Here is a 27,251-nt window from a genome sequence, read left to right on the forward strand (position 1 = left end):
AGGCATTTGTCAATAGCATAAAGGTAACTCATTTTCCCTACTGCTGCCTTCCGCTCATGGGGAGCTCCAGCTACTCCCAAGGCTCCCAGCAAGTGGAGGGGGATGGGCTGACCCGGGATAACCCACCGAGCCCCAGGCAGTCCATGGGCAGAAGAGTGGATTTGGAGGAAAGCTCAGGGCCCATCAGTGTGCAGTTTTTTGTTTGTTTTTTTCAGACTGTGCCTGAAATAGAATAGTGTTTATGACTTGTCAGGAATAACAAATCAGTAAAACCTGGAGAAAAACAAAGATGCTGAGATCTCACTTGGCGCTGAGAGACTACTAATCCTAATGGCTTTTAAAATTACAGACTCAAACACTCTGTAAGACAGATCTAGCTCCATGCAAAGGGAATTCTAGTATTTTAAAGGCCTGCTCCTGCTAATTCTTAGAACCCCAAAGCTGTGCCTGGAAAACCAGTTTATTGAAAACAAAGCTGCAGTGTTACTGGAGGCAGTCTAGGAAAGGAGTGCCACAGGCCATTCAGTCCGTTTGAAGTAAGCAAAATCGCTCTTATCCCTAAAATGTGGTTTGGGTAAGAACTTTTGAAGAGACTGTTACTTAAGGTAAACTCATATGGTTTCCACCAATAAAATGAAGAAGTCTGAATTTTACTTAGTTTATTTAACTCCCTAAGGCTGTAAAGTCTCATGAAGTAATGTGCTGGGGTATCTAAAAATCAGTTCGTTGCCCAGCCCGTGTGGCTCAGTGGTTGAGCTCTTACCTATGAATGAGGTGGCCACAGTTTAATTCCCCAGTCAGGGCACATGCCTGGGTTGTGGGCTCAGTACCCACTGGAGGATGTGCAGGAGGCAGCCAGTCAATGAGTCTCATCAATGATGTCTCTCTCTCTCTCTCTCTCTCTCCCCCTCTCCCTCTCTAAAATCAATAAAAAAATATTTATATATATATTTTAATAGATACACACACATGTGTGTGTGTGTGTGTGTGTGTGTGTGTGTGTGTGTGTGTATCAGCTCTTTGCTTCCTCAGGCCCAGTCTCCAAAATATTTGGTAAGAGGTCATATCACACAGGTACACATATTTGTTCTAGTTCACTCCTTCATGGTTCCTGAAAAGACTCTAACCAGCACTCTCAACATCTGCTTCCTCCCCACTCTGCTCTCCTGTTGTCTCTGCAACAGCTAGGTGTTGTCAGCCACAGAGACCACCACCGTGGCAGGGAGAGTGGTACTGAGAGCTCCAATGACAAACAGATTTGGAACCAACTTGAAAGGGCTCTCATGTTTGCCTTGCAAAAAAAGCAAAGCTCTACATAGACTGACAGCCTCATTGCTTCTCTCCTAGTGCTGGTGATAAAAATACACGGAATACTATTAAGACCTTTTAGACCCAGATGTCACCTTTGGCCTTGATAAGAAGGTGACCCCGGGCATCCTGGCCAGTGATTTTGGACATGTTCATTTAACATATACCACAGTTAAGATTAGCTGATACAAACATGGTGTTAATAAATGCCTTTGCATAAATGTGATTATTGAGTAAAAAAATAAACTTGAAAACTTGGCTCCCGACACGTAACTGAGATGACTTGTAACACCATTTAGGTTTCCTGATAATTGCTTCTCCAGCTACATCTGTCCTTCTTTCCTGAGGAGAACAGAGTATCACTGTCTGAAGATAGGCTTACTAATGTATGCTGCTATGAACCAAACTCATGTCAACCCTCTGAACACCTATAGGTCATAGTGAGTCAGCTCGGTCTTCTGCAGACTGTCAGCTGATGGCACCCTAGCAGCCTGGTTCCAGGGCAGGCAGGATGGAGGTAAGAGGAGGGTTTCTCTGGCTTCCTAAGTCACTACAACAAAACCAATTTCCCTCATTCAGGACAAGACGGTTGAGCGTCACTGCAAAACGTTCTGCTGACAAACTTCAAGCTATTCCAATGTCTAATAACCACAGGAAGAGATAGCAAGAATCCTGGGGATAAAGTACTGCTCTTCAGAATGTGATCCTTTTTAAATTCTTGATACTTCACCTTGTTCCAGAAAGGATTTAAAGGAAGAGGCATCAGGCTAGTGACTATGGCTCTGCCAGTTATCAGTCCAGATGTGTAGCTCCATGCCTCAGACCCTGGGCTAGCATCATGATGTGTGTTCTCCAAGAACCTCAAATTGGGACGCATTCCAAACTACTCTGGGCTGAGAGCCGAGGGCTGCAACATCGCCTCTTGCCCATCTTGCCACAGTGGGTCCAGTGCCACACGAGATGCAAAGGAAAAATTCCCGGCCCGTAACCTCTTAGAAGAGTCAAGATGTCCAACCAAGTACAGTTTCCAAGCTTGTCCTACCTCAAGGACAGGGCTTGCTTAAGGCAAAAATAAACCTTACTACAGTTGTTACAAGGATTAAATAAGAAAAAGCCCATATATGCCAAGAATTACATATCAGTTTAACTGGGTGAGGCATCTTGGTGGTTTTTCTCCTGCAGGGGAAGAAAACGTTTCCTTTCTTCCCTTCTAGGTTCTTAGGCTGGTTAAATCAACTCCCCCAAACAATTGGAAAAGGGGGTAGGTGATTGGGGCTTCAAAGGGAAAGAAGACAATTCACAGGAAGATGGGAAGACCCAACTTTTGGTAAACAATTGTTTGCCATAGTAGGCAGAAATAGAGGACCTTGGACTTTGAACAAACAGGACCTCCCTCCAGCTTGCCACGCCTTGCCTATACTCTTTGCAGTTATCTCTGGCAATAACTCTCTTCCTGGACCAGGCCTTCTATCTAAATTTATTTGAGTAGTTAAAGGGGAAGTGAAAAGCTCTTGCTGAGTCTTCTGGGCCTTGATTGACTTCTGAAAGTAATACACATGCCAAAGAGGCAATTTTGGGGAGGCTTATTCTGAACCCCTTCACTCTCACCCGACCCTTTTTCTTTCCCTTGAAACTGATGGTGTAACCTAAGACTTCCCAAAACATGTTTGTAATATGACTGTCATTTTAAAAGATAGACTTTTGGGTAAGAATTAGAAAACAAATACAGATCCACTGATTTCTCATTGAAATGGTTCCTAAAGAGTCCAGCTGTCACAGACAACTTGACCAAAAGGGGGAAACTGTGGATGAAAAAGGGACTCTGTAGTATGATCAGTTGCTAGGGTGATCTGATCATAAATTCTTAGCTGGGAAGATCATGGTGGGTAGTCACACCCCTAGCCTATAAAATTTTTATCTTTGCTTTAAGCAAATCCTGTCCATTGTTCTTGTGTATCTTAAAATGACAGAAGTCTTTTCCAAGCTTCCTTCCCGCCCTCAAGGGAGAATATCTTGTTAACTATTCTGCAATCCAATCATAGAGACCCACTCACACACATACCCCACCTAGCTTTCTCCCACCTTCATGTCATCTTTCTTACATTCCCTCCTTAATTCCAAATGTATAAAAGCAACTGCAAAATTGTCATTCTCAAGAGCATTTGAGATCTTGCTTCTCAGCAACTGTCATCAGTTTGGCTCAAATAAAACAAACAAAAATCTACAGGTATGGAGACAGCTAATTAAATCTTGGGAAACCCTAAGCCCTAACCACAATGACACACACTGCTGTGACTCAATTCTTAAGTCACACAGGAAAGTATTTTCTACTTCTCTTCCTATTCAGTGGTTCTGGCCTCTTGGGGTGAGGGAGGGAGCCAGGGAGATTCCGTCTCTCTTTAAATCTGAGCATTGCCATACCTATTCTATTAACACACACTACCAAGAGTTTGGTCATTAATAGGGAGCAAATTTCTTAAACCAATCACAGTAATTCCTTAGGTTCCGAGCCTCTGAATTGTGTTATTTTGGATATTGAAGGAATAATGCAACAGCTGTCTAAATAACTAGAGGTCAGCCTTACCTGAAGCAGCCGTAATTAGCTACTCAGGTCCTGGCTCAAAAACAAGTATGTTTCAAAAAGGGAGCAAACCTGGCCATTATCACCTACTAACGTTTAAGCTTGAAGAATTTAATCAACTGGTAAGAGTTAACTTGATATATGAGAGTTATTCTTTGAGTCATACATTCTTAAAAATCTGGAAAACCAAATGGTTTCTAGGAGCAAATCATTTTAAGAAAAAGGAAATAGTGATCTGGGAAAATCCCATAGGTCACATGTGAATGAAATGTGACCGAAAGCGAGGCTCTAAATCTGACAGGTCTCATGACTGAAAGTAACCTCACAGGGTGATCTGAGCATATATTACTATCTGGGCAGGTCATGGTGGATAGCCACGGCCCAAACATATAACTTCTTTAGTATATCTATTCCTTAAGCAAACTGTCCATTGTTTCTGTGCTTCTAGGTTAACACACCTTCATAATGCCAGAGTAATCCTTTTTTTAGACCCCTTGCAGGCATGACCACCCTCAAGAAAGCACATAATCATAACTATCCTGTAATAATAAAAGCCTAATATGCTAAGTGTCCGACCGTTTGACCAGTCGCTATGATGCGCACTGACCACCAGGGGGCAGATGCTCCAACCAGTAGGTTAGCTTGCTGCTGGGGTCCAGCGATGGAGACTGGGTGAGATGGGCCGGACACGCCTTGGAGCCCTCCTATGGTTCCTCCCTGGCCCTGATCATGCACCAGGCCTCTAGTCCTCTAATAAGAAACTGCAGCCTGGCTGGTATGGCTCAGTGGTTGAGCATGGGCCCATGAGCCAGGCCCTGTCGGGTGGGGCACATGCCTGGGTTGTGGGCTTGATCACCAGTAGGGGTGCATGCAGCAGGCAGCCAATTGATGTTCCTCTCTCATCAAAATGTTTCTATGTCTCTAGCCTAGGCAGTACTTAATGTTTCAATCTTTCTATTCTAGACAATATTTAATGGCTGATAACATCATTTCTGGTGGAAGTGTATACTGCTATCCAGGAAGCAGAATTGCCGGGGGGTGGGGGAGGGAATTATTCCTAAATCTGACCAAGGATCTAGGTCCAAATACAATTTACAGGAAATACAGAGGACAAAAGAACAAGTCATAGGTTGACATGAGGATGCGATCTGCAAAATCCAAACTAAGAGATTCTGCAGACACATGACCTAGTTTCTTCTAGAAATAAACTGCAAAGAAGAAGGAAATAACAGAGAAGGGACCTATAAAGGACTTAAGAGATAGCAATCAATATTTGGATCCCAACTCAAATTGTAAAAATAAACATTAAAAATCTAAGTTAATGGGGTAGTGTGAACATTAAAAGGTATAAGGGCAGATACAAATTGAAGAGACTTTACTTGTCCCTATTGAAATTAGACCTTCTTCCCGTGCCCCCGCCCCCACTTTGTTTCAAAATTTCTCTTTCTGTCCTTTTCAAATCTATTTAAATCTTTATAATGACTAAATGAGCCCATGCCAGTCTCACAACCCAAGAAGGTTTCCTCAAGGATCTGGGAACCATCTTTTTTTTTTTTTTTTGGAACCATCTTTTTGAAATGCAAACATCTAGCCCTCTTTTCCCAGTTCCTGTCCTACCTAATAAAAGAAAAACATGCAAATTGACCGTACCTTCGCTACACGAACAGCCAATCAGAGCAAATAAGATGGTGGTTAATTTGCATATGCGGGCGCTGAGCGGCCTGCATCCCAGAAACATCCTCCAGGCCCAGGCCTCTCCTAGCCTGTAGGCCCGCGCTTAGGTCCTGAGCGGCAGGGGTCCCAGAACGCCCCCTGGCCACTCAAAGCCTATGGGTGCAGGCCCCAAGCTGCCTGGCAGGCAGGAACAGCTATAGCGACGCGGGGATGTTCCCACCCTGCCCCCAGCAGCTTGCAAAGGCTCGAGAACAAAGGGGCGATTTGGGGCCACGCTCCCAGGACCAGGGGCTGGCTGCTGGCCTCTGGGGTGTACCGAGACCCTGGTGGCCACCACTGCGTGCTGCCCAGGGTCCCTGCATGCCCCGAGCCTGGGGCCCATGGTGGGGCTGGCTGCTGGCCTCGGGGCGTTTGGAGACGGGGATGTTCCCGCCCCACCCCAGAGGCTTTCCAAGCTCCAGCACCAAGTGGCGGTTTGTGTCCACACCCCCAGCCTAGCGCCCTCCACAGGGGGAGGGCTGCTGGCCTCTGGGGTGTGCATAGACCCTGGCAGCCACCACCAGGTGGCAGGGACACGCCCCTAGCCCAGTGGTCACAACCCAGGGGCTGCATGAGCTGCAGAGGATACACCTTTTTTAAAAAATATCTTATTGATTTTTTTACAGAGAAGAGGGGAGAAGGATAGACAGTTGGAAATATCAATGAGAGAGAAACAGCTGCCTCCTGCACACTCCCCACTGGGGATGTGCCTCCAACCAAGATACATGCCCTTAACAGGAATCAAACCTGAGACCCTTCAGTCTGCAGGACCACGGTCTATCCACTGAGCCAAACCAGTTTGAGAGTAAATACCTTTTCTGATAACTCATTGACTAAGCTCCCTTTAGGCCGCCACTTGCATTGTTCTTGGTAATTTGGATTATAAGAATCCAAGAAGGTGATCTAGGGTTTTTCCACCACACTCCTGGAGAAAAAAATGAAGGTCCCTTGAGGGGTCCCAGATTGGAGAGACTGCAGGCTGGGCTGAGTGACAACCCCCCACACACCCCTCCCCCCCATGCACGAATTTTGTGCACCGGGCCTCTAGTCCTATATAATAAAGAGCTAATATGCTAATTAGACTGAACGGTGGAATGACCTTCCTGAAAGACCAGTGGGCAGGGGGTGGGGCCACGAGGCAGCTGGGGCTTCAAGGGCTGAGGCAGCCAGGGCTGTGAAAACCTACCCTTGCACAAATTTCGTGCATCAGGCCTCTAGTGGGAGAATAATAGGCTAACTTCTCTGGGCACAAAATGTAAGAATTCTTTAAAACTTATCCACAATACCTTTACCACACCTAAAAGGTGGTGAGTGCCTTGCTCCAATTTGCAAAACTGCCTCCCCTGTTAAGATGAAAAATCTGTTTACCCTTCAGATAAATGGAATCAACTAACACAGGTGGCCACTCCAATTTCCTTAAGTTAGGATGCCCTATATGTGACAAAAGGTACTATCAAGTTCTCTTACTGGAGGACCAGTTATCATTTATCTTGAAAACATCTAAGTCTTGCACCTTCTTGGCTATATAAATGAGTGGATTTCTTTATCTTTGTAATCTTTTAGCAGGTTGCCTGATTTAAGGCTTATTCAATATAAACTGTTTTCTTTCTCTACTTCTTGAAGGGGTTTTCTCAATTGGGAGATTTTTAAAAAATTATATTTCCCGCCCTAGCCGTTTTGGTTCAGTGGATAGAGCGCTGGCCTGCGGACTGAAGGGTCCCAGGTTCAATTCTGGTCAAGGGCACATGCCTGGGTTGTGGGCTCGATCCCCAGTAGGGGGGTGTGCAAGAGGCAGCCGATCAATGATTCTCTCTCTGTTTGTATCTATCTCTCCCTCTCCCTTCCTCTCTGAAATCAATAAAAATATATTTTAAAAAATTATATTTCCCCAACACTGGGTATTTGATACTAACTTATTTTACATGAGGTAAAGGTATTGTGGATAAGTTTTAAAGAATTCTTGTATTTTGAAGATAATGAAATATTTGCAGATGAAACAATATGATGTTTGTTTCAAAAGGTATGGCGGTAGAGTGAAAAACATTCCTGTGTACTGATGACTGATGTTGGGAGATATATGTATTAAATCCATTATGCTACCTTCTCTACTACTGTTATGTTTGAACACTTCCATAATAAAAAGAGAAGATACATGGAAGCCAGCTGGTGTACATGTATGGAGCTGGGCGGGGAAACACGTGTTGGAGACAAAGCTTTGGACATCAGCATACAGGTGACAGGAAAGCCATGGAAATGGACAGTGTTAGCCAGCACAGCATAAAACAAGAGGATCAAGGACAGAACCCTGAGGAACACCAACATGTAAGGGTTAGGAAGCAGATCTGGCAAAGGAACCTGAAGACTTAAAACCAGAAGAGAGAGGTGTCAGTTTCAATAAGGAAATAAGGTGAATGGAATGTAGCTGGTCTCCAACCCCAGGAAAACCAGTTCCATTGCAATGATAGCCCGGGACACCAGATTATAGCAAGGTGAAGTGTGAAAGGGCAGTGAGGAAGCCAGGATGGCAGCTCTGAAGAGAACAAAACTGTACAACAGTTTGAAGGCTACATATGGCCAAGGGTGGGGGGGGGGGGGGCGGAGAGAGGGCAGGTAGATAAGATTAATTATCGCAGGGACAGGTGAATGGAGAGAAGTTGAGAAACGAGGCGAGAGAAGGGATAACAGCAGGAACAAGGACCCTCAGAACACAGGAGGGTTAGGGATCTAGAGCACAGGGAGATGATGTGGCCAAGGGATGCTTGTGCAATATCTGTTCTTCCCTTCTGCAGAGACAGGAGTTTTACTTGGGAGCATGACTTTTTAGAAGAGAGACTAACTTCACCACCACCTTCTGTAACTGGGTGTGGCCATGTGACCCATTAAGTGTCCTGCAGCACCTTCTTGGGGACATTCCTTAAGGGAAAGCACAAGTTCTCCCTTTGCTTGCTTCTTCGTTCATTCTTCCATCCTGCTGCCAGAACTGAGGCCATAGCCATCTTGGACCATTAGACCCAGGCCCACTGCTAGCGCAGCACGATAAGAATCTAGGTCTGGACTTCCAGGAACAGCTGCTAAACCAGCTCCGGACTTCTCTCTAAACTCTCTTCCCTGGAGAGTGAAATGAACTATTTTTCTTAAACCTCTATTTTGGACTCTTATTATCATGTGCAATTGTACCTACCACATTGTCATGGCCATATGAGAAGCAGCTACAGCCTCAAGTGACCTTCCTCGTTCTTCATACATTTCTATTCTAGTTTATTTATTTATTTTTAATTTCTTTATTGATTAAGGTATCACATATTTGTCCTCATCCCCCCATTCCCATCCCACACCCCTCCCCACACATGCCCCCACCCCCCTGTTGTCCCCAACCACTGGTTAGGCGCATATGCTTGCACACAAGTCCTTTGGTTGATCTCTCCCCTTTACCCCCACCCTCCCCTACCCTCTCTCTGAAGCCCGACAGTCTGATCCGTCTAATTTACTTTTAAATGTTCCTTTTTATATTTTAAATTGTGGTAAAATACACATAAAATAACCATCTTAAACTATTTTTAAGTGGTATTAAGCACATTCATCATTGTTCTGTGAGTATCAACACCATCTATCTCCAGAACTCTTTTCATCTTACAAAACTGAAATTTTGTACCCATTAAACAATATCTCTCCATTCCCTCTCTTGCTAGTCCTGGCAACCACCATTCTACTTTCTGTCTCTATGAATTTGACTATTCTAGGTACCTCATAAGTAGTCTCATCCAACATGTATTTGTCTTTTTGAGAGTGGTGTATTTAATTTAGTACAATGTTTTCAAAGTTCACCTATTCTATAGCACATATCAGAATTTCCTTCCCTTTTAAGACTGAATAATATTCCATTGTATGTATTAACCACATTTTGCTCATTCATTCATCATCAATAGACACGTGGGTTACATCCACCCTTTGGCTATTACGGATAAGCTGTTATGAACAAGGGTGTACAAATATCACTTCGAGACGTTACTTTCAATGTTTGGATATAAGCTCAGAGTGAAACTGCTGGATCATCCTTTTCATTTTTTGAGGAACCACCATACTGTTTTCCATAGTGCCTATATCATTTTACACAGGACACAGAGGTTCCAATAGCTCGATATTCTTACCAACCTGTGTGTTTTTTTACACTAGCTATCCTAATGGGCATCATTAACTTGCTTTTAACAGATTAAGAATGACATAATAGCAAGAGCTTAGTACATTGTCTAGAGAACATGGTAAATGTTAGATATGGAACAACTTTGAAATAAAAAGATGTAAATTAAACCATTTGCTGCTCATATAAGCAGGAAATATATAGTTATATTGAAATTTAATAACAGATTTGCCTATATTCAGGCACATCTTTGGTGATGGAGGCCTTTGCTAAGACATGAGCAAGTTACCAATTCCAGAAGAGCTTCATCACACTCCAAACAGAAACCAGTGCCCATGAGCAGTCACTCCCCATCCTTTTCTCCCCCCAGCACTTGGGGACCACTAATCTATTTTCTGTTTCTATGGATTTGCCTATTTTTGGACGTTTCATATAATGGAATCATATAATGTTAGGTATCTTTAAATGCACAATACTTTTCTTTAAAAAATGTTTTTTATTGATTTTAGAGAGAGAGGAAGGGAGAGAGAAAAGTCAATCGGCTGCCTCTTGCACGCCCCCTACTGGGGATTGAGCCCACAACCCAGGCCTGTGCCCTGACAGAGAATTGAACTATGACCTCCTGGTTCATTGGTCAACACTCAACCATTGAGCCACACCAGCCAGGCACTATGTGGCCTTTGTGTCTGCCTTATTTCACTTAGTATAATGCTTTTTTAAGGTTCACCCATTGTATGGCTACATCACAATTTTTTTTTTTAAACAAATCTCCCACAAAAAATCCAGATTTCTGGCTTGTCTTGGAAAACCAAAAATAAAACAATAGAAGCCCCGCCCCTGCCCACGTGGGATCCACTGGCTAGAGCCCAGCGATAGCTTCTTCCTTGGACACTCTAGGCACCTTTCTACCTCAGGGCCTTAGCACTTACTGTTTCCTCTGCCTGAAATGCTTTTCTCCCGATTATGCACACGGCTCCTTTCCTCGCCTCAGGGATCTGTTCACATGACACCTTCTCAGTATGGCCTCCCGATCTACATATACAAGGCTTCCCCTGTCCCCATATTCACTCATTAGCTCTCATTATTATCTGAGATACTATATGTTTTACTTTTGTCTGTTTCAAACCATCCCCCAGAGTTCTAGAACAGGAATTTCTGTTGTGTTCACTGTTGTATTCTCAGCACCTAGGACTTGGTAGTGCTCAAGTTGTTGAATATACAAATTAGTGAATGAATGAACATGTTATAGGTTTTAGTGACTAAAAGCAGCTCCTAAGAAAAATAAACCTGGAAAGGATGTTTATACAGTTTTGATGCATACTTCATATTAATTCACATTTTTAGTTCAATGAGTTTTGGCATATATGCAGTCCTGTAATCACCACCACACTTAAGATATGAAACATCTTCTCTACTAATAAAAGCCTATGTGGCCATCACGCCCTCACACCATGACACCCTCACGCCACAATGAACGATCACCAGGAGGCTCCGTGTGCAGCGGGTGCATGCGGGTGGGCGGGGCTGTGTGAGCTGTGAGGCACACGTGGGTGGACGGGGACTTGACACTGCGTCCCAGTGGGGACTGGACCAGGAGGTGCATCGAGGGAGCGGATGGCGGCTGCCGCTGCCCAGGGCCGGCCCGAGGCTCAGGCAAGCCACCATTGGTGGCTGCCACTGCCCAGGGCTGGCCCAAGACTCAGGCAAGCCACGGATGGCGGCTGCCACTGTGAGGGCCTGAGACTCAGGCAATGAGGGCTGGGCCAAGGCTCAGGCAAGCTGCAGTGGCTGCGAGGGCTCAGGCTCAGGCAGCCTCACAGCTGGCAATGGCAGCAGCAGAGGTGTGATAGGGGCGTCACCTTCCCCTGATGGGCCGGTCGCCTCCCGCAGAGGGAGGCCAGACTGCGGCTTAGGCCTGCAGGCCTAAGTCATCAGTAGGACATCCCCTGAGGGATCCCGGACTGTGAGAGGGGGCAGGCTGGGCTTAGGGACCCCTCCAGTGCACAAATTTTCGTGCACCAGGCCTCTAGTTTAAAATAATTCACAGTCACACATTATGGTAGGTCTGTTTACTACAGGTAGGCCCGGAACTTGGAGATATCTTTAATTAAAACTGTAGGCTGCTGTTTTCAAAAGTCATATTAAGAAACATGATGGTTCAAAAATCAAAGCACCAAGAGAACAGAGAGTTGTTAAAATCCAAAGGGACTAAAATATAGTCATAAATTAAAGGACAAAGAAACTGTAACCTAATGAGTTACATTAACTATCAAGAACATTGTGTAAAGTACTAGGGAAAAAGCAAGCAAAAGGACAAGAATTTATTAACAAAGACCTTGGAAGATTCCAGTCCACATTTTTTTAAATTGATGTTTTTGTTTGTTTAGAGAAAGTGAGAGAGAGAACGATTTGTTGCTCCACTTATTTATGCATTCATTGGTTGATTCTTGTATGTGCCCTAAGTGGGGATAGAACCTGAAACCTTGGTGAATCGGGACAATGCTCTCACTGATCAACCAGGCAAGTCCCAAAATTTTGTTTCTCATTGGAATTTGTAAACTGTTTTATCATCAATCAGGATCTTTAAGCTTCAGGCAACAGAAACCTGTTCTGGCTAATTCCAGCAGAAAATCTATCTGTTTAATTATTGTAATTCCTAGAATCTTTAATTAGGGCCCTCGAGGGCCCTAATCTGGTTTAAAGGCCACACTGCCCAGAAATAATGGCCCATCCATCACACTGCAGGATGGTACAGTGAAGATGCTGCTGGTGCCTCCACTACCAGGGAAGGGCAGCTTGCATGGACAGAAGCTACGGACCAATTGCTGCCATCACTGCCCATCGCAAAATGAGTTATTTGCTGCCCCGTCTCCTTGAAATTCGAATCAAAGTCTAGGATAGGTGCTTCTGGTGGTGGAGCCTCCGTCAAGTGCCCACAAGCCTAGCTGCAATGAAAACAAGGTGGAATGTGGGTGGAAATAAGTCTAAGAGGTAGATGAAGGTCAAATTATGGAGGACCTATCCTATAGGCTGTTAAGTGTGGAACACATGCCATTAGTGATCAAAGGACAAATACCAAAATGTAAAACCATTAAAAGGAAAATATATTAGAAAGATGTATTTAACACAGCCTGAGATTTCATTGTTTATTGGAGGGGCAAGTTATATTTTAAAGTAGGAAGCTTTAGACCTAATTAAAAAAATAAAAACCAAAGTAAATATGACAAATTAGGTGGTATATGACTCTAAATTTTCTCCTTCTAATATAAATATTTTGGAGGAGTGCATGACCGGACTCTGCAGACAGAGATCTGGGAGTGTGCCTAGGCAGGAGTTCTTACCTTTGCCTGCTCATTCTAGAGGTCCCAGGATCTTTCTCCTGCAGGCACTTCAGCATAAGCAGTGCCCAGCTGGTGAGGTATCCTATTCGTGATGCCAACTGTGGGGGCAGAAGACACTTCCTCTGCCTTCTAGGTTCTTTTGGTCATATACTCCTCCAAAAATTTGAAGAAGAGAGATACTTCCCAATTTTGTGAAGCCAACATTATGCTGATACCAAAACCAGGCAAGGATAACACACAAAAAAAGAAAATTACAGGCCAATATCTGATGAACATAGATGCAGAAATCTTCAACAAAATACTAGCAAATCGAATACAACAATACATTAAAAAGATAATGCATCATGATTAAGTGGGGTTCATTCCAGGGTTGCAAGGATGACTCAAGATATGCAAATCAATTAATGTAATACACACATTAACAAAATAAAAGATAAAATGTCCTATGGTCTCATCAATAGATGTAGGAAAAGCATTTGCCAAGATACAACACCCACTTATAATTAAAACAGTCAATACAATGGGTATAGAAGGAAAGTACCTGAGCATAATAAAGGCCGTATATGACAAACCCTCAGCTAATATACTCAATAGTGAAACACTGAAAGCTTTTCCTCGAAGACCAGAAATAAGATAAGAATGCCCACTTGTGCCACTGTTATTCAACATAGCACTGGGAAGTCCTAGCCAGAGCAATTAGGGCAAGAGAAAGAAATAAAAGACATCCACATTGGGAATGAAGAAGTAAAACCGTCACTTTTTTCACATGACATGATTCTATTAGAGAAAACCCTAAAGACTCCACCCAAAAGACTATTAGAAACAATAAAAATTGCAAGATACAAAATCAATATACAAAAATCTTCTGGGTTCCTATATACTAACAATGAAATATCAGAAAAAGAAATGAAAAAAACCCACAAAAACAACAATCCTATTTGCAACTGCAACAAAAAAGGGTAAACTAGGAACAAAGGAAGTGAAGGATCTAGTCACTGAAAACTGTAAGAGACTGTTGAGAGCAATTGAAGAAGACACAAAGAAATGGACATATAGCTCCTGTTCATGCATTGGAAGCATTAACACAGTTAAAATGGAACAGAAAGAACCCATGTCCCAAATTGGGACAAGTAAATGGGAATAGATGCCCCAAATAGGTCAGGATAGCTCCCAAATGACTTCCTGAACTCCAGGACTCTTGGCCTGGTCACAGTGGCACATTAGATAATTGTGCCAGAGGCTGTCTGTCACCTCTTTTTAAGTACCACAGGGAGGTCAAATTACCATAACTATAATGAGGGAGACCTTAAACTATTTACCTTAGTTTACAGCTCTTTTCCCCCACACTCATTCTACTTCTGAAGAAAAAAGGGGCAAATGACCATGGCTGGCAGCGCTGACCACAATCAGGAGCAGAGGCACTCCACCTGAGCCTTGCCAGAGCCCTGGCCTCTTTCATTTCTCCTCTCAGGTTCTCTTTATATATTCAAAGTAAGTGGTTACTTGAGAGAGGAGCCACTGAGTGTGCCTACTGAGCCCCACGCCAGGTCAAATACATTCATTCCAGAAAACGGGAAGTTTAACCATTGCCATGGCAACATTGATAGCCCGCGACATCAGAGCAGAAGGCAAACAACAAAGGGATTTGTGGAAGTGAACCTTTCCGTGGGTCTCCTCTCCTTTGAAACTTATCCATCTTGCTTATGTGAAAGTGCTCGAAGAACTTAAATTTTTTTGGTACTATTTCTGAATAGAGCTTTGGAACTTCCCTGTACTTTATTTTACTCTAACATGTTCCTGGAGATTAGCCCAACCCCAGGCTGGAAATCTGCTGAGTGCCACAATCTTATTAATATGCAGTGAGATTCTATTTCTGACCGCTCACCAGCAGTCTGGCTACCAACTGGGCTACCAATCAGCTGCAAGGTAAGAATATAAATGATAAAACTAAAAAAATATATTTTTTTTTAATGAAAGGGAAAACCAAATAAATTGAAGCTTCACCATCACTTTAGGTTGAGCGTTTACAGAGGAAGCATTATGGTAGTTAAGGGAGAACAGCTGCCCCAGGGTGGAGTGGAAAAATACCATGAGCTGGGACAGGAAAGGAGGTCTGCAAGGCTGGGGAGGAGAGGCTGCTACAAATGTGCCCCTCCCCCTCGCTCAGCAGCCTCAGCTGAATACTGTCTCCTGTGTGAGGCTGAAAAGGATTCTTGTCAAGAGTCTCTCGAGGCAGAATCCAGCAATGAGCAGGCAAGTCGAGCAATGCCAGGCCCAGTTTATCAGATGGGCTGCACAGGTTGATCCAGTATTAAAAAACAGTGATTGCCAGAGATTGCTTTTTTAAAAGGCAGAATGTGTATAGCTGATATAAAGGGACAGTATCCTCATTTATAAGCGGGACCAAAAACCTCCTCCATTAAGTAATGTGTGCCACATTAACACTAAATCTTACCAATTTATCTTTCATCTTTGGTGGTGAACTTGGAGAGTAAATAAAATGATTAAGAAAGAGACCCTATTGCCCTAGCCTCGTGGTCGGCAAACTACAGCTCACGAGCCACAGGTGGCTCTTTGGCCCTTTGAGTGTGGCTCTTCCACAAAATACCATGGCATTGGCGAGTCTATTTTGAAGAAGTGGCGTTAGAAGAAGTTTAAGTTTAAAAAATTTGGCTCTCAAAATAAATTTCAGTCGTTGTACTGTTGATATTTGGCTCTGTTGACTAATGAGTTTGCCGACCACTGCCCTAGCAGGTTTGGCTCAGTGGATAGAGTGTTGTTGGCCTGCAGACTGAAGGGTGCTGGGTCGCAGGCTCCATCCCCAGTGTGGGGTGTGCAGCAGGCAGCCGATGGATGATTTTCTCTCATCATTGATGTTTCTGTCTCTCTCTCCCCTTCCCTTCCTCTCTGAAATCAATAAAATATATTGAAAAGAAAAGAAAAGGAAAGAAAAAGAAAAGAAAAAAGACCCTATTGCCCAGCCAGCATGGCTCAGTGGTTGAGAGTTGACCTATGAACCAGGAGGTCACGATTTGATTCCTGGTCAGGGCACATGCTCACCTAGATTCTGTATTACTAGCTCCAGGATCTATAGCTTCCTGCTGCCATGCCTTTTGCACTTACAGCTCCGGAAAAGATATATGAATGGTCCTAATATGAATGGAGAAAATGGCTCCTAACATCTACTAGAAACACTTGGGTTGGCTATAAGGAAGAACCTTCCTACTACAAAGGTAATGGAATTAGATGTCCTGTTACTAAAAAAAGGGTTCTCCATTACTACATAAATGGCATTTATCGCTGGGTTCCACTGACTTCTGCTCCTGTACATTTGAGTACCACACTAATTACAAGAATGCAACTTTGAGTACCTGGGGTGTTGGTGAAAAGCACTTGTTTGGGTCCTACCTCAGTGCCAATAAACCGGACTCTTCCACGGAGTCGCCTAGGAATCAGTATTTTTAACAAATAGCCCAAGGGATTTTCATAATCAGGAAAGTTTGGAAAACACTGATCTAAGGCTCTGCTTATAGTAATATAAAGCTATTAATCCTCGGGAAGAAATGAATGATTCAAAGAGGGAAACTGGCTAGACTGATGAGTCATAAGCACCTCATGAGTGAGTTGGGAAAGTCAGAAAGTCAGAATTTTAGGGGGAAAGATTGTACAGTTAGAGTTGGGGCTAGCATTCTTAGCACCACTTTGCAGTCACTAGCAGCTTGTTCCAGGCCCTGCCTCTCTACCTCCCTGCCTTCCACACACACTTTTTACTGCACAAGACTTCGCCTGAAGACTCTGATAGATCTTCAACTGCAGGTGGAATCCAATAGAAGACGAGAGACACTTCCCAGCATGCACAGCTGACACCGTGCGGTCCCTGCATGTGAGAGAGAAGACTGAACGTCTGTTACCTCCCTGCACACACATCTCAGATCCCCCACTTACCCAAGTTGGAGAGCCTTTTCATCAAGCCAGCTTCTCTGATAGCAGCGGGACCGTATTCCACTCCTTTTCTTTTCTGTCACACAAATCACACAATGAGATGCGAGGGGAGATGATTGAAAAGAAGACAACTATAGTTCACAAACATACAGACATCCGCTACACTATACGGGATGTATCCGCAAGGAAGGTATTCCAAGAGACCCCTGTGGATGCCTGAAATCGCAGATAGTCCTGGGCCCTGTGACAACGTTGAATTTATAAATCAGGCACAATACTAGATTAACAACAATAACTAATGATAAAATAATTACAACAATAAAATAAGGGTTAGCTGAGCAAGCAGTGCCGTATCTGGGTGTGATAACTAAGAAGACTGACGAACCAGCGGGCGGTGCCCAACAGCAGGAACGCACGGGACAAAGGATCCTGGACAGGACAGCGCAGGACTGCTTGAGACTCACCACAACTGCACACAATAGCTGCGATTTAAAACCTGTGAACTGTTTATGTCTAGAATTTCAATCTAATGTTTTCGGACCACACTTGATAGTGTGGTCACTGAAATATTTATTGGAAAGGGACACCAAGAGAGGACGACTGATCTCAGTCCCCCACAGACCCTCTCAACACCTGACATTATCAATATGTTCACCCCGAGGCCTGATCATTTCACACGCTTGCAGGGAAGGAGGGGAAAACAGCCATCACCGGAGTCACATTCACCTTCCGAGCCCCATGTGTGAAGGGCAAGCGGGAGCCGAGACGGGCCGAGCCAGGTGAGGATCTGGCGGCCGGGAGGACGTGGCTGGCAGCGGCCAGGTCCCTGGCGGCTCCGCCGGGCTCCCTTTCGCGAAGAGGGAACAAACAGCCCCTCCCGCCCTGCGGGCGCTGGAGCGGCAGCGCCAATTTCCTCCGCAGGCAATGCTCCGAGGATGCATCCCGAGTTCTTAGAAATCGCTCCCTTTACCCCCCACTCTCTCTATTTTACACAGGGGACCCAGGCGGGTCTCTCCGCCTCCCGCCCCTCCAAGGACTCCCTCCCTCCCTCCCTCCTTCCTCCTCCTCCATCACCCTCGGCGGGACCCACCGCCCCCTCGCGCTCCCGGGGAGGCGCACAAAGCCGCCAGCTCGGAACCCCCCGCCGAATCGCACACAGGATTCCCTCCATCCGCTCCCGCCTTCCCTATTTTCTAGTAGAAAAAAAAAAAAAGTCCCACGTGCTCCCCCGGTGCCCAATCGCCGGAACCGCTAGGTTTCCCCCCATCCTCTCCTCGGTTCTTCGAACCCCCACCCCCACCCGCTCCGCTTCCTCGGGTTCTAGCGGGCGGAGATCCCGCTCCACGGTGCCGGGTCCTAGCGCTCACCTGTCCCCGGGAGAACGGGGCTCCGACCACAGCCACGGAGTGGACGGACTTTTTCAGAACGAGATGCACTTGCGTCCGGAGACGCGCGAGGCTGCCGCTTAAGGACATGACGGGCAGCGCGGAACGTGGCCCAGCGACCGGCTGCTCCGTGCGGCTCGCCGCCTGGAGTGAGCGCCGCCGCCGGCAGCTGCGCTTACCTACTGGTGCCCGGGCCGCCCCACGCAGCCCCGAGACGTCACGGCCCCGCCCCGCCCCCGCCGGTCGGGCCCCCAACCAGCCTCCCGCACACCTTCCGGCAGGCCCCGCCCACCGCTCACTGATGTCACCCCAACGCCGAGCCGGCTCTCCATCCAAGGGAGCCCCAGCGGCTGACACCGTGAAACCAGGATCAGGGTCTGGCCATTAAGAGATGGTTACAAACAGGTGTGTCCCTTCTGGGCAGCGGCCAGTCCTCGCTGATCACGGAAAAGGGAAGGCTAGGCTGAGATTGGTCTCACCCGACCCTAAGTGAGTGCCCTGCCGAGACCAAGCCTGCACCCACCTGCTCCGGTCCATCTCAGAGCTCAAGGTCCAAAAAACGCGCTTACTTTTGGGAATTGAAGGCTTGGAAATCAAATCTAGATCAGAGCCCTCTGGGCCAGGCATATTAACAAAATCCCACCTAGTTTGGGTGTTTTGGATGGGGAGCTTAGGATTTACAATTACCTTCCAGGTGTTTTCAATTCTTTACCTGAATAATGGGAATACTGGTTATTAAAAACCAAACATAGCAACATCTCTGGACTAGCTGAAAGTAACAATTAACTAGAGTATTAGTAATCCTGTGTAATAAAAGCCTAAGCTGAAACCGATTTGGCTCAGTGGATAGAGCGTCGGCCTGCGGACTCAAGGGTCCCAGGTTCGATTCCGGTCAAGGGCATGTACCTTGGTTGCGGGCACATCCCCAGAGGGGGGTGTGCAGGAGGCAGCTGATCGATGTGTCTCTCTCATCGATGTTTCTAACTCTCTGTCCCTCTCTCTTCCTCTCTGTAAAAAATCAGTAAAATATATTTTAAAAAATAATAATAAAAGCCTAATATGCTAAGTGTCTGGTCGTCCAGTAGGTCGTTCAACCAGTCAAAGTGTAATATGCTAATGATATGCTAAGGCCACTCAACTGCTCGCTATGATGTGCACTGACCACCAAGGGGCAGACAGTCAACCAGTCGACCAGTTGCTATGATGTGCACTGACCACCAGGGGGAAGACGCTTCAACCGGTAGGTGAGCTTGCTGTTGGGGTCCAGCTGATCGGGACTAAGCAAGATGGGCCAGACATGCCCTGGAGCCCTCCCGCAGTCTCTCCCTGGCTGGCCAACCTCCCATGTCCCTCCCCATCCCAATTCTGCACCAGTGGGGTCCCTCGGTCTGACCTGTGCCCTCTCGCAATCTGGGACCCCTCAGAGGATGTCAGAGAGCACCCCACTGGTGCACGAATTTGTGCACCGAGCTTCTAGTCTATAATAATAAAAGCATAATATGCTAATTAGACTAAAGGTCCTTCCGGATGAAGCCGGGGCTGCAAGGGAAGCCTGGGTCCGGGTGCCAGAGGGAAGCCAATGCCGGCAGCCAGGGGAAGGAAGGCCTACTCTTGCATGAATTTCATGCATTGGGCCTCTAGTCCTATATAATAAAGAGGTAATATGCAAATTGACCCTCACGCCCTCACAAGATGGCTGCCTATGACCAGGCCAGCAGGGGGGTTAGTGAGGGACAACCAAACGACAGAACAGCAGGCTGCATGGGGCAACCAGGTCGGCAGAGGGGGCAGTTGGGGGCGATTAGGCTGGCAGAGGGGGCAGTGAGGGGCGACTAGGCTGGCAGGGGGGGCAGTTGGGGGCAACCTGGCCATCAGCAGGGGGCAGTTAGGGGTGACCAGGCCGGCAGGGGGGGCAGTTAGGGTCAACCAGGCAGGCAGGCAGGTGAGCAATTAGGAGCCAGCAGTCCAGGATTGTGAGAGGGATGTCCGACTGCCGGTTTGGGATCAGGCCTAAACCGGCAGTTGGACATCCCCCAAGGGGTCCCGGATTGGAGAGGGTGCAGGCTGGGCTGAGAGGACTCCCTCCCTGCCCCCCTGACCCCCCGTGCACTAATTTCATGCACTGGGTCTCTGGTATTTTAATAATAGTAACCAACAGTTTCTTTCTTTTTCTTTAAATATATTTTTATTGATTTTTACAGAGGAAGGGAGAGGGATAGTTAGAAACATAAATGAGAGAGAAACATCGATCAAGCCTGCAACTAAGGTGCATGCATGCCCTTGACTGGAATTGAACCCAGGACCCTTTAGTCCTCGGGCTGAGGCTCCATCCACTGAGCCAAACCAAACAGGTTAGGGCAATAACCAACAAAGTTTCTTAAAACTTTTAGCCCTCTAACAATTCCATAAAGTACGGTAGCCACCCCCCACCCCCCTTATCCTTGATTTTGCTTTCCCAAGTTTCATTTAACCACGGTACAAAAAGATTGAATGGAAAATTTAATGGGTTTTAAATTGCATGTCATTCTGAGTTACTGATGAAATCTCCACCGTCCTGCTCCATCCTGTCTGGGCTGTGAATCACTTCGTCCAGCATATCCACAGATGTATGATACCCGCTCATTAGTCACTTAGTAGCCGTCTCGGCTATCAGATCAACTGGTCCTTATTGCATCATCACAGTGCTTGAGTTGGAGTTACCCTGATTTTACTCAATAATGGCCTCAAGTGCAAGAGTAGTGATGCTGGCGATTCAAATATGCCAAAGAGAAGCTGCAGGGTGCTTCCTTTAAGTGACAGTTAAGTATGTAGAGGGGGTCTTGAAACATGTCCCCGGGGATAAAGGGGGACTACAATAGGGACTATTTTAAATTCAAGGAATCAGGATCAGATAAGTAACTTTCCCAAAGTCATATTGCTTGGAAGTGGCAGAGCTCTGGGACTCCAGATTCTAAATTCTTACTATGTCACCACAGCTTGTATGATTCTGGACGTTCGTCCTACCAAAATAATTTTTTAATTGATTTTTAGAGAGAGGGGTGTTAATGTAAACACCTGAAAAATATTTCCTGATGCCAAGTTACATGCTGCTTTTCAAATTATTTCAGAGGTCTCCATGGCAACATCATAACTTCAAGCAGCTGTAGTAGTGTCAGGCAGTATATTTATTTTAAGGATAAATTTTATTCCTGTCTCCCCCTGCTGGTTTAACAAAGAAATGTCTTTGAAGCCTTAGCAAAATAAAGCAGGTACTACTGTTAGGCAATGTTGAAAGTATGGTCCCAGACCAGTAGCGTCAACATTTGCAAACTTGTCAGAAGTGCAAATTATTGGGCCCTACCCCAAGCTTACTTAGTTACTCTGGGGATGGGGAACCAGCAACCTAACTTTTAAGAAGTTCTCCAGGGTGGGGAGCTGTAGGGAACAGTAGAGATGTGGTCAGGGATTCAGCCACGGTTACTGCCATGCTTGCTCAGATCCTTGGAATTATTTTGGTACCTTGCCCATCACCACATCCAATTTCTCCCCTTTCCTATGTTTTCTGAAGTTAGTACTGGCACAGACTACCTCAGTATCTCCTGGATTATTGCAAAAACCTCTATTTGAGCACTTACTGGGAGCCACCTGATTGATCATTCTAAATTAATCCTGCATGTCACTTCCAGTGGCTTTCCACTACCCATGGTTTAGTAAGAGGTAAATTACTAACTCCTCATTATTATGCATCAGGGGAGTGAATAGTAAATTGTTATGTTATTATTATTCTTTAAAATTAAATTTATTCTATATGTCTAAAATACCTTATAACTCATTAAAAAAACAACCACCCAAAGTTCAAATAGCAGGTCTTCTTTTAATTTTACTTCAGATAGAGGAAGTAAACCATATAAACATGGTATTATATTTCAACCATATAAATGCAGCAGGCAGCTGATCGCTGTTTCTCCCCCCCCACCCCCCTCACTCCCCAGATGGCCTTTGAGCCCCGGCGCCTCCCCAGGTCCGGCCGGGGAGGGATCACAGGAGGTTGGCTCCAGGGTGTGTCCAGCCCATCTCGCCCAGTCCTGCCCTGCCGGCCACCTTCTAATTAATTCCCTTTCAATGTGTACGAATCAGAGCACTGGGCCTCTAGTAAATAAATAATAAGATTTAGTAAAATAATTAGGCAATGATAGGCTTTAAGTGTATGCACATTATCTTAATTTTTAATATAATTTACTTGTAAGTTTATATGTGGGGGAGAGAAGTTTCTCTAGGCGCAGGGGAATCCCGCCCCCTGCGCCTCTCAACAGCCGCTAAGGGGGGCTGCCGTGGACACCTGGCTACCCTGCCTTTGAGAGGCGCAGCTGGGTGTCCACGGCAGGCCCCCTTAGCGGCCGTGGATCTGGCCATTGAGAGGCACAGGGGGCGGGAGTCCCGCCCCCTGCACCTCTCAACAGCAGGGTAGCCCCCCTCAGTGGCAGCGGATCCGTGCCTCTCAATGGCCAGATAGGCCACCTCGAGTCCCGCCCCCCAGCCTCCCGCCGCCCAATCATGGGCGTAGCGGAGTGATGGTAATTTACATGTTACTCTATTATTAGATAGGATAATTATCCATTTAATCAAGGTGACAATAAAAGATTTTAGAACATACCACTTTCTTTTAATTCCTTCAAAAACGTATTTCCATACCTTACACCTTCTTTTACTGAGAACATGTTACTTCACTGCAAAGTTGTTTCCTTTATCCCTAGTAGTTTTGATACATATAATGGAATTTCAAGCCTTAAAATCTTAAATGTAAGCAACTGTGGGATCTGATGTTATCTTCAGGTAAATAGTGTCAGAACTGAACTAAACTGTAGGATACCCACCCAGCTGGTCACAGAGAATTGCTCTTGATATGGGAAAAAACACACACACACATTTGGTGTCAGAAGTGTTGTGAGTGTGGTAGCAGTGTGAGAGTAAAGGAGAAACACAAGAGGAAGGCTGAGTTTTCTCTGAAATATTTGTGTATACTAGTATAATGTAACACCTAGAGCAACCACTCACAAAGCTACATAAAGAGATACTCCCAAACACTGTATAGATAAAGCAAAATGGAATTCTAAACATGGAAAGATAAAATATGCTATACTCATCTTTTTATGCAAAGTAAATTAATTTACTGATCAATTTCACTAAATTGCAACAAGTTTTATAATTTCTTTCCATTTGCTTTTGTAAAATTGAGGTATAATTAGCAATACTTATCTTTTTAAAAGCCTATTTTGGATTTCTTTATATTTATAAGGGTCTTTATTTTTCCTCCCCTATGAATAAGTGGCCCTAAATAGAAGGAGACCTACTCTCAGTTAATTATAAACAAGTAAATGGAATTAAAAACTACAGTATAAGATGGTAGTCTTAGAACAACCTTTCAACCCGTAAGTGTAAGTAAATACTAAAAGGGTTTTAAGAATCCAGCATGGCCTCGCCAGCATGGCTCAGCGGCTGAGCATCATCACAGTTCAATTCCCAGTCAGGGTCAGGGCACATGCCTGGGTTACCGGCTTGATCCCCAGTGTGGGATGTGCAGGAGGCAGCGGATCAATGATTCTCTCTCATCATTGATGTTTCTCTCTCTCTCTCTCTGAAATCAATAAAAATATATTTTTTTAAAAAGAAGAATCCAGCATGAACCATAAAAATTAAGTTAATTGAATTCTTTGATTATATGTTTACTAGAGGCCCTGCATGAAATTTGTGTACTGGGGGGTGGGGGTGTCCCTCAGCCTGGCCTGCGCCCTCTCACAGTCCGGGACCCCTCAGGGGATGTCCGACTGCCGGCTTGTGGCTGGATGGCCTTCTGCTGCTGCACGGCCTGCTGCTTGAGCTTCAGCAGCTGCTGCACATGCACAAGCTGGGCCACCATGGTCTGTCCTGTGAACACCATCGAGTGGGTGAGTGAAGCGTGGAGGCAGGCTCACCCTGAGTTCCCTGCACTTCCCTGAGTTGTTCAGATTGAATGCCTTCTACAGAGAACAGCACCGAGATTGGGTCTAGGCCAGCGGTTGGGCATCCTGCTCGCAGTCTGGGACCCCTCAGGGGATGTAGCAGTGCGCCAAGTGGCAGGTGGCCAGGGAGGAGCCCGAACCGGGGGTGGGCGCTGCGCCACTTGTGCTCATCTCAGCCCGCTGTGTCTGCTGCCACTGCTCAGTAGGGCTGCCGCAGAGTCGGGAGAGGCTCCTGCTGTGGCAGCTGCTCTTGTCAGCTGTGAACCCGGCTTCTGACTGAGTGGTGCTCCCCCTGTGGGAGTACACTGACCACCAGGGGGCAGCTGCTGCATTGAGTATCTGCACCCTGGTGGTCAGTGCACATCATAGCAACCAGTCGTTTCACCGTAATGGTTGCTTAAGCTTTTATTATATAGACTAGAGGCCTGGTGCACAAAATTCATGCACGGGGGGGCGGGGGAGGGGTGTCCCTCAGCCCAGCCCTGCACCCTCTCCAATCTGGGACCCCTCGGGGGCAGTCGGACATCCCTCTCACAATCCAGGACTGCTGGCTCCTAATTGCTTGCCTGCCTGCCTTCCTGATTGCCCCTAACCACTTCTGCCTGCCAGCCTGATCACACCCTAACCACTCACCTGCCAGCCTTATTGATGCCTAACTGTTCCTATGCCAGTCTGTTTGCCCCTAACTGCCCTTGCCTGCAGGCCTGGTACCCCCCAACTGCTCTCCCCCGCAGGCCAGGTCCCCCCCAACTGCTCTCCCCCATAGGCCTGAGTCCCCCCCAACTGCCCTTCCCTGAAGGCCCTGTCACCCCCAACTTCCCTCCTCTGCTGGCCTGGTCACCCCTAACTGCCCTCCCCTGCAGGCTTGATTGCCCCAACTGTCCTCCCTTGCAGGCCTGGTCCTTCCCAACTGCCGTCCCTTGCTGGCCTGATCACCCACAACTGCCCTCCCTTGCAGGCCTGGTCCCTCTCAACTTCCCTCCCCTGTTGGCCATCTTGTGTCCACATGGGGGCAGGATCTTTGACCACATGGGGACAGCCATCTTGTGTGTTGGAGTGATGGTCAATCTGCATATTACTCTTTTATTAGATAGGATAGAGGCCTGGTGCATGGGTGGGGGCCAGCCGCTTTGCCCTGAAGGGTGTCCCGGATCAGGGTGGGGGTTCCCTTGGGGCAAGGGGCGGCCTGGGTGAGGGGCCTGTGGTGGTTTGCAGGCTGGCCACACCCCCCGGCGATCCAAGCGGAGACCCTGGTATCTTGAGCTTCAGCAGCTGCTGCACATGCACAAGCTGGGACACCATGAGGGGGCCCAAGCATGGTGAAGCCACTAGATTGAAGGAGCCTGGGTTTCTGAACCACCACTCATCCAGGCACAGGAAATCTACCGGGCCCCAGCTGTATTCTCTTGTCTGCCTTCTGTAATCCTTTACCGCCTCTCTTCAGGTTCACCCTTGGCTGTGCTGGCATGGCACAGCCTCCCTCCTTCAATTATTTATCTTCTATAATTGAAACTTTGTAGCCTGGAGCGGAGCCAAGCCTCCTGCTCGCTTTGTGGCTGCAGCCATTTCTGTTGGAATTTATTTATCTTCTATAATTGAAACTTTGTAGCCTTGAGTGGAGACCAAAGCAAGCCAGGGTTGCAGAAACTTGGCTTCCTCCATCGCTGGGGGCAACCCTAACCTCCTGCTCTCTGCAACTCTGTAGCTGCTGCCATTTGTGTTGGAATTTATTTATCTTCTATAATTGAAACTTTGTAGCCTTGAGTGGAGGCCTGGGCCCGCCAGGGTGTGTGGAAAGCTTGGCTTCCTCCATTGCCAGGGAAACCCAAGCCTCCCTCCTGCTCGAAGCCATCTTGGTTGGGTTAATTTGCATACTCGCTCCTGATTGGCTGGTGGGTGTGGCTTGTGGGTGTAGCAGAGTGATGGTTAATTTGCATATTACTCTTTTATTAGATAGGACTAGAGGCCCGATGCACGGAAATTGTGCAAAGGGCTCGGCCCTCGCAGCCCCAGCTTCATCTGGAAGGTCATTCAGCTGTCTGGTCTAATTAGCATATTATACTTTTATTATTATAGACTAGAGGCTCGTTGCACAATATTCGTGCAAGAATAGGCCTTCCTTCCCTTGACTTCACTCCCGGCCGCCCAGGAGCCTGCAAGTCCCCACTCCTGGGCTGCCCGGGAGCTGCCAAGTCCCCATTCCCAGCGGGGCACAGCTTCTGTAGCTCCCTCTGCGCTCCCCCCCCGCAATTCCTCATAGTAGTCGTCCCGCCCCGCCGCTCCACGCCTGCATATGCAAATTAACCCACCATCTTTGTTGGGTTAATTTGCATACTCACTCCTGATTGGCTGTGGGTGTAGCGGAGGTACAATCAATTTACATGTTTGTCTATTATTAGGTAAGATGAGAGTCCTGATGCATGAAATTCATACACAGGTAGGGTCCCTAGGCCTGGCTGGCGATTAGGGCCGACCTGTGGTGTGACAGGCAGGCCCCCACAGGCACCTGCCTTGGCCGGTCTGGCACCACCTGCTCACTGGCCCCGCCCCCTGCCGCCACCCCTGGTCGCCTCCTGTAGGGAGTGGCTATAGGGTCAAGCCTCGGATTGACCTGTGGCAGGGCCAAAAACAAGTCCCAGCTCTTAGCATAATTAAGCTGACTCTTATAGCCCTCCCTAGTTCTTTCCTAGGTAGCTAATGGGCTGTGGGAGGTGCAGCAAGTGCTGCCAAAACAGGGTGAAACTCACAAGAACATTGTAAACATGTTGACCACTACCCTTGTTTTGATCTGACTATAAAATAAAGCTTTGGCTTCCAGGCTGGGTCTTTCTGTGTCCTCATCCAGGCACAGGAAATCTACCGGGC

At 46.5% G+C, this 27,251-nt stretch overlaps 2 protein-coding genes across 3 annotated transcripts in view; one reads left to right on the forward strand and one right to left on the reverse strand.

The window, feature by feature from the left end:
• Positions 1–3,532, forward strand: part of VTI1B (vesicle transport through interaction with t-SNAREs 1B) — a 33,187-nt gene extending 29,655 nt beyond the window's left edge. The window contains exon 7 of the transcript XR_008556077.1: positions 1,888–3,532. The gene's annotated coding sequence lies outside the window, so the exon portion shown is untranslated. The remainder of the gene's footprint in view (positions 1–1,887) is intronic.
• ARG2 (arginase 2) overlaps positions 1–18,594 on the reverse strand; it is a 34,439-nt gene extending 15,845 nt beyond the window's left edge. For both annotated transcript variants that reach the window (XM_054715970.1, XM_008138925.3), the window contains exons 1-2: positions 18,391–18,594; positions 17,027–17,099 (exon numbers count right to left, since the gene is read on the reverse strand). In XM_054715970.1, coding sequence (XP_054571945.1) covers positions 17,027–17,099; positions 18,391–18,498 — 181 coding nt within the window. In that variant the 5' untranslated portion in view covers positions 18,499–18,594. The remainder of the gene's footprint in view (positions 1–17,026; positions 17,100–18,390) is intronic.
• Positions 18,595–27,251: the final 8,657 nt, after the last annotated feature.

The sequence above is a fragment of the Eptesicus fuscus genome, chromosome 5 (assembly GCF_027574615.1).
Source record: "Eptesicus fuscus isolate TK198812 chromosome 5, DD_ASM_mEF_20220401, whole genome shotgun sequence".
NCBI lineage: Eukaryota > Metazoa > Chordata > Mammalia > Chiroptera > Vespertilionidae > Eptesicus > Eptesicus fuscus.